At 38.0% G+C, this 14,985-nt stretch overlaps 1 protein-coding gene across 2 annotated transcripts in view; it reads left to right on the top strand.

The window, feature by feature from the left end:
- sec23a (Sec23 homolog A, coat complex II component) overlaps positions 1-14,241 on the top strand; it is a 91,574-nt gene extending 77,333 nt beyond the window's left edge. For both annotated transcript variants that reach the window (XM_043697863.1, XM_043697864.1), the window contains exons 14-20: positions 7,590-7,743; positions 7,898-7,975; positions 8,182-8,343; positions 9,642-9,728; positions 9,964-10,119; positions 12,995-13,060; positions 13,569-14,241. In XM_043697863.1, the coding sequence (XP_043553798.1) occupies positions 7,590-7,743; positions 7,898-7,975; positions 8,182-8,343; positions 9,642-9,728; positions 9,964-10,119; positions 12,995-13,060; positions 13,569-13,658 (793 nt within the window). In that variant the 3' untranslated portion in view covers positions 13,659-14,241. The remainder of the gene's footprint in view (positions 1-7,589; positions 7,744-7,897; positions 7,976-8,181; positions 8,344-9,641; positions 9,729-9,963; positions 10,120-12,994; positions 13,061-13,568) is intronic.
- Positions 14,242-14,985: the final 744 nt, after the last annotated feature.

Below are 14,985 nucleotides of genomic sequence, written 5' to 3'. Positions count from 1 at the left end.
TTGCGTTGATGCTTGGTATTCCTTCTGGTTACATTCCTTTTGTCATTATGATAATTTGATACAAATGAGTGACTGCTTGACTACTTCAGAAGGGATTTTAGAGTCAGTGGATCCAGAGTTACAGACCATGTCATTAAAAGGCAACAATTGACACTGATTTCATGAACATCATTAGACCAACTTTTAATTCCAAATACAGCCTGTATACTAATAAAATTCAAATATTGCCATCTTCTATTGAATTGAGCCCACATCCCAGAGCATTAGCTGTGACTTCTGAGGTACTCATCCAATGATATTGCCACAATGTCGCCACCTCACTTGTGTATTTTTTGAAAAAAGAGGTCTGGTTCAGCCCATGTATAGGCCCCATGATTGGCAAGGAAGTGATTTTTAAAGACTTATCAACCTGTAATTAATTCCTCAATTTTATTTTTGGTTAACAACACAACCTTTCCTTGTTAATAATTTAATTTTAATCAACACTGAAATTAAAAGTCTTGTTCCTGCCTAAGAATTAACTTCCCAGCTGCTTAATATAATAACAATCCAGGGAAATTGCATATGTATTTAGATAAATTATGAATGTAAATTTTTAATTTCAGAATTACAAATTTACATTTGCTCACACTTGGTTTCAGCTCTGGCTTTAAACATTGCAGTTGGTTGAGCAAAGTATGTACAACTGTAGAAATGATAGGAAAATTGAGAAGCACCAACTGGTACATTAATCATGCTGTTGATTAAACCTAAGATAAGGTTGCTGAGATTGATCTGGGTGTTTATTTTTGGCCATTTTTGCTGAGCTAAATCACTTGACTTACACATGATTTAGAGTGGCAACGAAAATATCTATTCCTCATTTAACTAAATATACAACATTAAATAAAATGCAGTATCCAAGTTCTACATTTTAACCTAACAAGTTGCTCAATAATGTCTATTTGTTAAATGAACTGGGATTTGATTAACGATCACATTTCAATGGCTTAGAGATTGCTTTCACATCTTCAGACATCAATTAATAGCACCATTAATTTTCAATCCATTGTTTTTATGCTTGATACTCCACTTCTAAAACTGCGCAAGACATGATTGCTTTCCATGATTGTACAAGAATGCTGCTGTTGTTTTGAGGTCTGCGGTTCTGAAATTCTTTCAGTATTATATAAAATAATTGCATGCTTTTGACTTTGCCCTGGGTTAAGTATATGCTTCCTCAATAGCTGTAAGGCGTCTACAAGCATCTGTTTGCGTTCTCTGCATTTGCCACTATGTCGCCGCCTCACTTGTGTATTTGAGAAGGAAGAGGGCCGATTCAGCCCATGTATTGGCCCATGATGGGCAAGGAAATGATTTTTAAAGATTTATCAACCTGTAACTAATTTGAAGCAATGTTGTCAACTCTGATTTTATTTGTTCTAGATTGTTGTAATAAACATAACCATATCTGCCCACCCTTCTCCAAATCTAGCCGATTTTGCTTTCAGGTGTTCATTCCTCAGTTGTTGATTCCTTCCTTCACAATCCTCACTACATTCAGAAAGTTATTCACATGCAGGCTTTGCATACCAGACTGAGGAGAAGGCAAACAAAAATACATTACTCTTGGAAAAAGATGATAGAATAATACTCTGTAGAACTTTATACTTTTAAAAACTTTAAATTCATGTGAAGTTGTGACATTTGCACAACTAATCCACCAAGCAAAGTTAAAAGCCTCCTGCACAGATCCTTGCTTTCTTCAGTTGCCTAATACTTTATGCCTATATTTTTCATTTTCTTTGTCTTTCTCTGGTTTAATTTCTCACACATTTATTGCGCCTCATGTCTTTTTTTCTGTCTCCCCCAGTCTCTGCTATTGCACATGTGCATTGGCAATCTTTGCAGTTTCCTCGATTATTGGCTTGTGTTGACTTTGCACCTGGCAAAAAGAAACCTAGATTTTCCAAGTGAATGAATTGCGTCTTAATTATATTCTGATGGTGGACATTAACTGCAGTTTGACTTATGTCCCTGTTAAAAGAAAGACTGAACCTAGTGATTTATTTAAGTGTAATACATTTCCATTAGAATTGTCATGATTCACTCCAGGGCGTTGATGAGACCACATCTTGAATTCTGTACAGTTTTCATGTGGCTTATTTAAGAAAGGCTGTAAATGCATTGTTGGTGGCTCAGAGGAGGTTGACCAGATTAAAATCTGGAATGAGCGAGTTGTTTTATGCAAGTAAATTAAAGCTAATAAAATGCTGGCCATGATATCTGGAGGAATAGAGTACAAGGGATGCAGAAGTTATGCTGCAGTTAAACAAAACTCTGCACTTCAAGTAGAGTCCAACCAATGAGCAGATCAAGGCATCACATCTTAGGAAGGATATATTGGCCTTGGAAGGAATACAATATAGGTTTACAAGAATGATACTTAGATTTCAGGATTATGAGGAGACATTACACAAATTGGGCTTTTTTTTCTCTAGAATTCCCAAACGTAAGGGGTGATCTGATTGTTGTTTTCAAGGTATTAAGAGATTTAGACGGGGTAGATAACAATGAACTATTTCCACTGGTTGGGTATTCTAGAATTAGGGGGCATAGTCTGAGAATTAGGATCGCAAGTTCAGAAGAGATGTTAGGAAGCACTTCTGCGCACACAAGATGGTAGATGTTTGGAGCTGTTGCCCAGAAGATGCTGAATTAGTTGTAATTTTAAATCTGAATTTTTTTTTGTTGAGCAAAGATGTTAAGGTATTTGTGACAAGGGCAGTTTTATGTAGTTAGATCACAGATCACCCATGATCCCATCCCAAGATCAAACAAGCCCAGCCTGTTAGAAACATAGGAACAGGCTCGAGAGGCTGAATAGCATGCTCCGGTTCCTATATTTCTAACAGGCTGATCTTATTTCTAATCTTGTTACACAAGAGAGGGGTGACTTGATTATAACATGGGTACTTTCCCTACCTCTGAGCTAGTAGGCACAGATTTGAGTGCTGAAGAAGGGTTATACCCAAACATTGATTCTTCCACCTCCTGATGCTGCTTGGGTTGCTGTGTTCTTCCAGCCTCCTGTTTGCTCCAAATGTGGTCTCCTCTACACTGGGGAGACTGGACGCCTTCTCTGAGAGCACTTCAGAGAACATTTCCAGGACACCCGCACCAATCAACCCTACCACCCTGTGGCCGAACATTTCACTTCCCCCTCCCACTCTGCCAAGGACATGCTGGTCCTGGGCCTCCTCCATCGCCACTCACTCACCACCTGACATCTGGAGGAAGAATGACTCATCTTCTGCCTCAGGACCTTTCAACCCCAGGGCATCGATGTGGACTTCACCAGTTTCCTCGTTTCCCCTCCCCTCACTTATCCCAGTTCCAACCATCCAGCTCAACACCGTCCCCGTGACCTGTCCCACCTGACAATCTTCCTTCCCACCTATACTCTCCACCCTCCTCTCCGACCTATCACCTTTACCCCTTCCTCCGTCCACCTATTGCACTCTCAGCTACCTTCTCCCCAGTCCCGACCCCCTCCCATTTATCTCTCCACCTCCAAGGCTCCCAACCTCATTCCTGATGAAGGGCACCTGCCCGAAACGTCGATTCTCCTGCTCCTCTGATGCTGCATGAGCTGCTGTGCTTTTTCAGTACCACACACTCTCGACTCGGCCTCCTGTTTGTTTATAGGTTCAAGTCCCAGCTGTTTCAGAGGTGTCAACCATCCCTGGACAGGTTGATTTTTTAAAAAAGCCTGAAGGGTGATATGATTTATATGGATAAGATCCTGAAAAGGAAATTTCTATTGGAGGTGAATCCCGAATTGGTTTAAAACTGTTTGAAAATTCCACTTAACCCTTTCAGTACCAAAAAGGAGAAAAGGTTTTGAGGTTTGTGTGACTTTGGAACTCTGTGACAGAAAATTGTGGAGGCAGGCCACTTGACTATTTTAATGCGGAGATATGATTTTTGGTTTTGCAAAGGGATCAAAACTTATGCAAGGTAGCTGGGAATGTGGAATTCAAATCAAACAGATTAGCCAAGATCTTATTGAATAGCAGGGGGTAGAAAGTGAGGACTGCAGATGCTGGAAGTCAGAGTCAAGAGTGTAGTGCTGAAAAAGCACAGCAGGTCAGGCAGTATCCAAGGAGCAGGAGAATCGCCATTTTGGACATAAGCCCTTCATCAGCCCTGATTTGGGATTTTCTTTTTGGATATATATACCTTAAATATTTTAGCTAACATGGTCAATTTTCTATGCTTGAAAAGAATGGCATTTTTGAAGGAAGCAGCATGCAAACAGTGAACAAAAAAGCCATAAAAAGCCATGAGGAAAGTGCCACGGTTGAACTGTGAATGGAAGTTACCATGATGTGGAGAGTATATTAGCAGTCTTACAAAGAAAACAAATGATTGGCACTGTGCATGTTTGGAAACCTGGAAATGACCAAATGATTTCAACTGGACCGTATAGCGGCACGAAAGAAATATAGAAATGCAGTTACAAACTCAAAAGCTCAGTCAAGAGCTAATACAGATTTCACAGAAAGCAGTGGGACCTGGAGAGGCTAATAGAAATAAATACAGAATTTGTAAATGAAATAAACGAAACATAAGCTAGAAAAGGCTACAATATTACCAATATGAATGAACAATGCAGATATATTAAAAAGTCAGCTGAAGAAGGATGGGGAAGAGCGTTGGCTTTTAAGAGGAAAAAGAATCAAGAGACCATGGGTCTGCAATGCTGCAACGATTGAAGAAAGGAGAAAATGAAAGAATGTCAATTATGAACAAAACAATGAAAAACTGATGCTTGAATTACAGGTTAAGAGGACAAGGGAAAAGAATGATGGTTAGAGCAGTGTAATATACTTAAAAGATCTTTCATATGAAAAAGCAAAAGACATTTGTGACACTCAGCATAAAGATGAAAATAATTGCAGTGAGATGGAATGTGTTTTTTATTAGATTAGATTCCCTACAGTGTGGAAATCGACCCTTCGGCCCAACAAGTCCACACCGACCCTCTGAAGAGTATCCCACCCAGACCCATTCCCCTCTGACTAATGCACCTAACACTATGGGCAATTTAGCATGGCCAATTCACCTGACCTGCACATTTTTGGACTGGGGCAGGAAACCGGAGCACCCGGAAGAAATCCATGCAGACACTGAGAGGATGTCAGATTCCACACAGACAGTTGCCCGAGGCTGGAATCAAACCTGGGACCCTGGTGCTGTGAGGCAGCTGTGCGAACTACTGAGCCACTGGGGAAACACTGGGTAATGAAGAAACATGTTGAAGAACTGCCAGCAAAAAATGAAAAACTGAAATGATTGAGCTATCAGAAGAGAGTATTGTTGGGATTGATTTCATGAACTAGAAATATGGCATGGAGATAAGAGCAACAATAAATAAGATAAAAAATTAGGAAGCAGCTGTAGTGGTTGAAACCCATAAGACTGGGAATGAACCTAACATGAATATTTGCTAAACTATATAGAATTTACTCAGGAGAATGGCCAGACGACTTCAGGCAGGCAATAACAATTACTGCAGAAAGAATCTGATTGTCCATCCATTGAAGCTTTTACTAAGAGTTAAAGCAGAGGGTTGATGGGAAGGCACAGAACTACATTGGAGATGATGCGTTTGGATTCCAGGGAGAAAGAAGAATGGGAGAAGCTGTCGACATTCTAAGATTAGTGAGTAATGAATGCACTTTAGAGGTCAAGCAATAATTATGTATGTCCTGTGGATTTTGAAATAGAATTTGATTGGGTAGACTGAATTAACCTCTTGGCTGAAAGACTGGACAGAGTCAAATCTGTGTCTAGAACAAACAGCAACAATAGGACTCACCCAATGGGGCATTGGAATCATGTGTAATTGGATGATGACTTCAAGTTGTTTAGGTCTTGCTGCATTGGGACATAGACTGCTTCATTATCTGAGGAATCATGAATGGTATTGAAAATTGTGCTATCATCAGTGAATATCCCCACTCTTGATGGAGGGAAGGTCATTGATACAGTAACTACAGTTGGTTGACTACAGGACACTTCCCTGAGGAATTCCTGCAGCAATGTTGTGGAACTGAGGTTACTGACGGCCAACAACTGCAACCATCTTCCTATGTGCCTGTTACTTCCATTGATGCCATTCTTGTACGGCAGCTCAATGCCACACTCAGTCAGATATGGCCTTAATGTCAAGGGCTGTCACTGTCACCTCACTTTTGAAATGCGGTTCCACTGTCCAAGTTTGAATCAAGGCTGTAATGAAGTCAGGCACTGAGTGCCCCAGTGGAACCCAAGCTGGTCGTCACTGAGCAGGTTATTGTTGAGCAGATGCTGTTTGATAGCACTGTTGCTAACTAACCCCTTCAGTCGCTTTACTAATGATCAATAGTAATCTTAATTGGATTAATCTTAGTTAATTAATCTTAATATTAATTGGCCGGGTTGGACATGTTCTGTTTTTTGTGTACAGGATATTCCTGGGCATTTTTCCATCTTGTTTGTCAGATGCTAGTCTTGTAGCTGTACTGGAACAGCTTGGCTAGGGCATGGGAGGTTCTGGAGCGCTTTGTTTGTTGGTTAGTTCTGGCATCTGATTCCCAAGATAGATTGAAGATAGGGTTATTAGAAGCAGTCTAGCAGTTGTTTATTTTCTGTACAGAATGCAAGATTTCAACCATACAAAAGAGTAATAATGACATCCACTGCATATATTTTAGTTTAGGTGGGGATGCTCAGTAGATGTTTTTATTAGACATGTTTAGGGAGGCTGCTGTTGACTCTGCATGGTCAATTAACTAGTCTGTGTTGCCAGTGTCCTAATTTGATATGCTATATGAATAGGTCAATATTCTACTGCGTTGAGATTGTTGTTGTCAATGCTGACTTTAAGTAGAACTACTTCAAAACTGAAATCATGTATATGGAATGACAGACTGGAGCAAGGATTACATGACTACTGATAAAAAGTTTATTTCTTCTCTCACCAACTGATGATGTTGTGAATCACATGCACCCTGTGTAACGTCTGATTAGAATATTGCATTACAATTGTTCATACATGTAGATATTTGAAATGTAGTTTGATAGGTTTGCATAAATGAAACAGCATCTTGCATCTTATGATCATTAACTTTAGTTTTATAAAATCTCATGACTGTGCAGAATAGTTATCTAGCATAAATGTGCCAAGTTATTTTAGAAACTTTCCTTTTAATGTATGTGATTCTCTAAGTTAGTTGGAGAATAATATTCCTGCAAAATATGGTTCTGATGAGAACGTTTTTTGATGTGTTCAATTTTGTCCTAAAATTTGACTCTGTAATGTCATGCCCGTTAAAAGCATAATTATTTCTATGTAGATTCGTTAAAACAGATTGTTAGTTAACTTACAGGTTGTACCCTCTGCTCTGTATCCAGCAATTTTTATTCATATTAAACTAAAATCCAAGACATAAAACCAATTATAGATGTTACATTTCATTATTAATATTATTATTTAGCATTATTATTTTGTTTTATGATTCCTATTTATAAAAATCAAATGTGTATTTTCCCCCTTTATAAAGCTGGGCAGATGCACAAACACAGATCCAGAATATTGCTGCATCCTTTGATCAAGAAGCTGCAGCTGTTCTCATGGCAAGATTGGCAGTTTACAGAGCAGAGACGGAGGAGGGACCTGATGTTCTCAGATGGTTAGACAGACAGCTTATACGACTGGTATGATGCATTTTCTGTAGTTCTCTGTATGTGCATGGGTGGGCGGAGGTGGTGTATAGAAGCATGAAACAATTTATTGGCTGCTTTAATTTGTTAGTATTATAATGCTTAAAAAGGATAATATCCAATAAATTAAATCCTTTTCCTTTCTCAGTGTCAGAAATTTGGAGATTATCACAAAGATGATCCAGCCTCTTTCAAATTTTCTGAAACATTTTCTTTGTATCCACAGGTATGAAATGAGCACTTTATTTTCATGAGTACATGTCTCTCATAGATTTTGGTTCATCAACTTTCAAATTATGCTATAATTCATTTGACAATGTATAGAGCATACAATAGGAACTCATATATTTTAAAATTGCGATCATAAAAATAACTTTAACAGTAGCCTAGATTTACAATATTGAAATGAGAAAATGTATGTTTCCATTTTAGTTTATGTTTCATCTGAGAAGATCTCCATTCTTACAAGTTTTTAATAACAGTCCTGATGAGAGTTCTTACTACCGTCACCATTTCATGCGTCAGGATCTTACGCAATCTCTCATCATGATTCAACCTATCCTGTATGCCTATTCTTTCAATGGACCTCCAGAGGTGAGAAATGTATTTTGAGATATTTTATTCATCTGTTGATGTCAGATTGAATAACAACTGAGCTTTACAGTATTCATCTGCACTAAAATTCAAGTCAAGTGATCAATTAGATAGTAATCGAGGTGGTCAGATGGAGTTCCCGATACAGATCAACCATGATCTAATTGAATGGAATAATAGGTTAGAGAGGCTAAACGCTCTATCTTGCATGAGGTGTTGATTAATCTCTAGCTCAAACTGATCATTAACAGTCTTCCTCTGTACAAGCTATGATGATCCTATGTGAAATTTGCTTTCAGCATAGTATGTGGTCTGTGTGATTGCTTTACAGTACGACTGCTCTGTCTGTCCAAAGCAAACTTTATTTGGTCTGAGGCTATAATCATAGGATATGTGTGGTTTACATGCGAACCTTACTTTACCTTTAAGTCATACTGCGTCAAACAAGAAAACATTGATGCAAAACAGAAGCTATTTCACACTGGTACTGAACTTTGAAGAAATGGTGTATTTGTGCTGTATTTTGTGAGCAAGTATGCTGAAATCAGAATCCAACTCTTACAATTTACCCCAAGTCCATGCTTGTTTCCTGTGTAATATCTCTCTTATCTAGAGTAGATGTGGAATAGAGATGCTCACGTATTTTGCAAGGAAAAGCATTCTGAATTTTGTCAAACTTGAAAGTGGTTGTAATTAGAAACAACACCACAATTTTTTGAAGTTTTAAATTCATTTTAACATCAATAAACAGCACCTTGTAATTATTCAGTACCTTTGACAAATGGATAGTTCCAAGGTATGTTACATTGAAAGATTTGTTACCAAGCAGAAAGGCGAGAGATTAGAAGAATTGCCCAAAGGTTAGTTGGATTTTAAGTTTCTTATAGAAGTATAGGCAAATGGAATGTCAGAGGCTTTTGGATATGCATTTGCAGAGAATGGATGGAGGCAACAAAGCTGTTGTTTATCCATGGTGTGGGGTGTTAAAGAGGCCAGAGTTAGAGAAAGAGTGAAAGAGTTGGAGATCCAAGAGTGGAGGGAGTTATGAGCATCAAGAGGAGTGTTGAGCAGGTCGGATCTAAACATTAGGATAAGCGTTTTAATTTTAAGGCTTTTGAGTACTAGGAACCAATGTACTTGTGCAGTTCTAAGCATAACTTCCTCAAATTGTTAATAAAAAGTATATTTGTGTATTTTGGGGGAAGATAAGATCAGGTAGCTGAATCCATTTTGGAATCTGAAGTTTTCTAACTACGAGCAAAGGTTTGGTGATCAATTTGTTCTCTGCTTTTACGTAGCCTGTTCTTCTCGATAGCAGCAGTATTCTCCCTGATAGAATTCTTCTTATGGACACCTTCTTTCAAATACTTATCTACCATGGAGAGGTAAGAACATATCACTTCAAAACATACATAACACCTATTTCTGATCAACACTAGAAATGCTAGTTGGTGTTAGAGAAGTGTTAAAGTTGTATCACATTTCATTACACTTATTAACTACTAACATTGTTAATTTCACAGATTATTTAACATGAAGTCATTAACCTCTAATTAGTTTATTTTAACATTTATAGCTATAAATGAACACAGTAACTCAGTAGATAATCATTTTTCCTAGACCATTGCTCAATGGCGTAAAGCTGGCTATCATGACATGCCTGAGTATGAAAATTTCCGCCATTTACTACAAGCGCCTGTGGATGATGCACAAGAGATTCTACATAGTAGATTCCCTATGCCACGCTATGTTGACACCGAGCATGGAGGAAGCCAGGTAACCTTCATTTGTGTTACTTTAAATTGTGAAAATTCTGTCTAGCAATCTGGATTTTTACATGTTAATAATTTGCTCTGTAAGCATTAGAAGGGTAGAATAATGCTCAAGTTTGATCACTTTTGCAGGAATCGTTACCAGGTTTCAATTCTGTAACTGTGCTGAATACTATTTCTGCAGTGTTAGTGCCAGCTTCCATGTACGTACATTGCACAAGAAGCATGAATTCTTTACTCTTTAGATGATTCTCCTTGTACATGCCTTTGGAAATGCACCTCTGCCCTTTCCATTTTGCAGATAACATTGAAGCTCATTAGTTAATTTCACTGGTACTTCTTTGTCTCAAAATCTTAATCATAGATATTTGTTTACTAAGCTATTTGTATTACTCCAGATAAAATTTGAATAACTGTTCAGTTTTAATGATGACAAAATGTCCATTATTTTTGGATCCCAGATCTATGTCTGACAAATAAAGGAGATTTGTGCTGAGTTAACTGGGTGATGGACCAGGACTATTAGCAGAACTGATTTTGAAAAATAATTGTTTGCTCTGTCACTTCTGCCATATTAGTTTATTGCTACCAATGTTACATTGTCTCTACAGTGTCCAGAACCCGTCTAATCATCAGTAGTCGAGGTTAGATCACTCCAGCATCTTGCAGAAGAGACACCTGTCTTAATTAACAGGCTAGTTTGTTGCATGAAAGCAATAGGACAATTTACATTGGTTGTCAAGCATAATTACTAAAGGCTTTCAAGGGCTGCAAGGAATACATCAGTCAAATGTAGGTGATGTGTGTAGACAATGTCTGGTGGTATTGTTGCTAAACTATTAATCCAGAAACCCAGATTTTCTTCCTGATACCTGGATTTGAATCTTACCATGGCAGATAGTATTTGAATTCAACAATAATCTGGAAATAACAATTTAACAATGACCATGAAACCTTTGCCGATTGTCAGATTATCACCTGGTTCACTAATTCCTTTAGGGAAAGAAATTGCCACCCTTGCTTGGTCTGGCCTGCATGTGACTACACATCAAAGTGGTAGACTCTTAACTGCTGTCTGGGCAATTCACAATGAGCAATAAATGTTGGTCCAACCAGTGATGCCCACAACCCATGAATAAATCATTCGAGAAAAAGAAAGCTATTGTACAACATCCAATGTCCTACCTCCACCAAAATACTGTGTGTCATCATTACAATGGGTAGCAATCATGATTGAAATTCCTTTCCACCTTTTTTTCTGCAGCAAGGATGGTATTTTCACACCTTGATCCGTGTGAAGTGGATGTTTTCTTGCTTTCCGGAGCCAAAGTACAATTCACTTTCCAAATTTTTGAAAGTTCTCTGCCAATGACTATTGTAAATTTTCTTACTGAAATCCCACTTTAATTAGAGTCCCAGTCTGTTTATTCTTTAATTTCTCCTGCTTGTGCTATTTCTACTTGACTCTTTCACTCGAATTATCTAAACTTGCTCCTTCCCAGCTTCAATACAAGTGTATAGGATTGTGACCGGTTAATGAGGTGGTTGAGGTCAAACATCGAAACACAGAAAATAGGAGCAGGAGTAGACAACTTGGCCCTTTGAGTCTGCTGTACCATTCATTATGACCGTGGCTGATCATGCAACTCATCAAGCCTGTTCTTGCACTTTGATCCTTTGATTCCTTTAGTCCCAAATGTTGTATTCAACTCTTTCTTGAAATCACACAATGCTTTGGTCTCAACTGCTTTCTATGGTAGGGAATTCCACAAGTTCACCACTCCATTGAAGAAATTTCTCTTCCTCTCAGTCCTGAATAGATTACGTGTATCCTTAGACCATGATCCCTGCCTCTGGACTCCCCCACCATTGGGGCCATCTTTCCTGCATCCACCCTGTCTAGTCCTTTTAGAATTTTTTTGATTTCTATGAGATCCCTCCTCATTCTTCTGAACTGCAGCAAATATAATCCTAACTGATTTGACCTTTCCTCATACATCTCAGGAGTCTGTCTGATAAACCTTTATTGTACTACCTCTCAACATCTTTCCTCAGATAAGGAGAACAAAACTGCACACAATATTCCAAGGTGGTCTCGCCAAGGCCCTGTATAATTGCAGCAAGACATCCCTTCTCCTGTACTCAAATTTTCTCACTGTGAAGGCCAACATGCAATTTGCCGCCTTTACTGCCTGCTGCATCTGAATGCTTATCTTCGATGACTAGTGTGTGAGGATAGCCAGGCCTCATTGCTCACCCCTCAATTTCTAGCTGTTCTAATAAACTGCCTTCCAAAGTGGATAACCTGACATTTATCCAGGTTATACTGCATCTCCTGTGCATTTGCTCACTCCCTCAGCTTGTCCAATTGACACTGAAAACTCTATCTATTAGCTGATGGTGCAGATACTAGGGGGCAGAGATTTAATGTTTTTAGTGGGAGGTGCAGAGGGAATGTGAGAGGGAGTTTTTGGTTTTTCTTTTTTTTAACTTAGTGCAATCGCGCACAATATGGAGGGTTTTTTTTTTTAGACACATTGATCGTGATGATTTGAAGCTTGTTTCTCATGAGGGTGGCAGTATGAGAAACAGCCAATGATTTCAAAAGGAAATAGAATGGATACTTGAAGTAAATAGACCTGCTGGGTTATGGGTTAGAGAGAAGGAATGGACTGACTGAGCTCTTTAGGGAACCAGCACAGACTCAGTGAACTGCATGACAGCGTCCATTGTCAGAAACGACTCTAATGTCCTCCATTACAGCAGTGAAAGCACTTCAAAATTATTGATTACAAAGCACTTGGGAAGTCAAGGGGCTGTGTATAAGTGCTAGTCTTTCTTTTAGTAATATGTTTGTATTTCATAATTTTCATCAACAGGCGCGTTTCTTGTTGTCCAAAGTAAATCCCTCACAGACCCACAACAACATGTATGCATGGGGACAAGTAAGTCAACTTTTTAATGGATAATCTAGTTTAACAGGCAAACTGAGATTGCTTGAAATTATTTTTATTGGCTGAAAAATATCATATAGAATGGTCCCCATTATTATTATTATGTCTGATCTTTAAACATTATATATTGAGATGGTGAGTTAGGAATGTAATCATGATTTATATTTAGTTCCATTATTTTGTTTGGTGTCAATACTTGTCCATCAGTAGTTATCTGAAATATTTGTTCATAAGGACAATACGTTTGTAGCAGAGGATGTTCTCTCTAAACCCAGGTTAATAAACTAAATTATTGTTGGCTCATGCTTGTAAGGAGTACTGAACCAGTAATCAATGGACTGTTTTAGAATAATAACTTTTTGTTTGTTTGGTAATCTTAGTTCATAATTGGTAGTGTATAGATAAGTTCAAAGTATAATACATCAGGCTGGCTGATTTATTGTAACAAGTAGCAAGGTTACTTGTTCAATTAACTTCCGTGTATGAATCTTTTCCTTAGGAGGCTGGAGCACCAATCCTGACAGATGATGTCAGCTTGCAAGTGTTCATGGATCACCTGAAGAAGCTAGCAGTCTCGAGTGCTACCTGAGTGTAGAAGAGACCTGAAGTAATAAATAGTATCTGCAGTTAGCAGGACGAAGAGAGCTGGCAATCTATTTCAGCACGTTATACAAAACATCTGTCTGTGCTATTTGCCTTTTAAACAGAACAGATTCACACTGCGTTGGTAATACACCAAAGGAGGACTTAAAAATTACTTGTCTTGGTTAGATAAAATTATTGCTTCTGTCCAATAGAGTCTGAAGGCATGTTCTAAAATTAGTGCTTCCATATACACTACAGTGCAAATCACTGATCTAGAGTCTCCAAATTCTGCCTTGATGAACAAATAGCCGCATCAGTATTGTTATTTTTAACGTGCCTCATGAATTCCTGTTTCTTTTTTTTCTCTCTAATTGTAACATAGTGGAACCTCATGTAGAACTCCTGTCAGCAATCAAATAAAATTTGTGAATTTTCTGAAGAGTCCTGACCTGTGGAGAAATGTTTAGACCTTACTAAGATCACTGCCGTGTTGTTATTAAGTACAATTCTCCCAGTTTCCGTAAGTTTTTGCTTGGCTGCAATTTGAAACAGCTCCAAAGTATGTCAAATAAAACATAATTACTTTAGATGTACTCAACCACTTTATTTTGTCTTCAGTAGATTTTGTGACATATCTTTAGAGACATGCTGCTAAGGTGCTCAGTTTTATCCAGCTTCCATCATGTTACAGATACATTTATATAATTAGAAAAAAATCTTGCACCCATCTCCCTTGTATCCTTGAGACTTGACTTTTTATCGTGCAGCTATCTCCTCCCCATGATATAACAAACCCAATCTGAAAATTTATCCGGATTGTTTGGGTTTTTAGTGGATGTCAAATATTCAGTGTTGTAAATAGTGTATTTGTTCTAAAAAATCAACATATAACTGAAAATTTTTAACAGTTTAATTTTATTGGATGTAAAGTACTTTATCCTATGCCGAATCTACATTTATTTATATCTTGTTCTGAACCCTAAACATCAGTTGTGATGGTACTTATCACCTCTTCACATCATTTTTGACACCAATTCATTTATATACAACAGAATGAAAAAATGTGTCTGAATTCTTTTGATGGTTTGGGATTTTGGTGTGCAACCAAGATCCTTGTAAAAACCTATGCTGGCTGATACATAAAGCATTAAAGAAAAACTGTCCAATGCATTGCTCAATTTTGTAAATAATCTCTAGGTGGTCTAATATTTTTAATCAATGTCCGGTCAACCCACTAACTCCTGCAGCTTGACCACACTTGCTCCCTGCAGTAAAATAAAACAAAGAACAATGAATGCTGGGAATCTTTTTAAAAAAAAAACAAATTGCCA

Source organism: Chiloscyllium plagiosum, chromosome 10 (genome assembly GCF_004010195.1).
Source record: "Chiloscyllium plagiosum isolate BGI_BamShark_2017 chromosome 10, ASM401019v2, whole genome shotgun sequence".
In the NCBI taxonomy this organism is placed as follows: Eukaryota; Metazoa; Chordata; class Chondrichthyes; order Orectolobiformes; family Hemiscylliidae; genus Chiloscyllium; species Chiloscyllium plagiosum.
The sequence above is the reverse complement of the archived record's forward strand: the minus strand, read 5'-3'. Positions and strand labels throughout refer to the sequence as shown.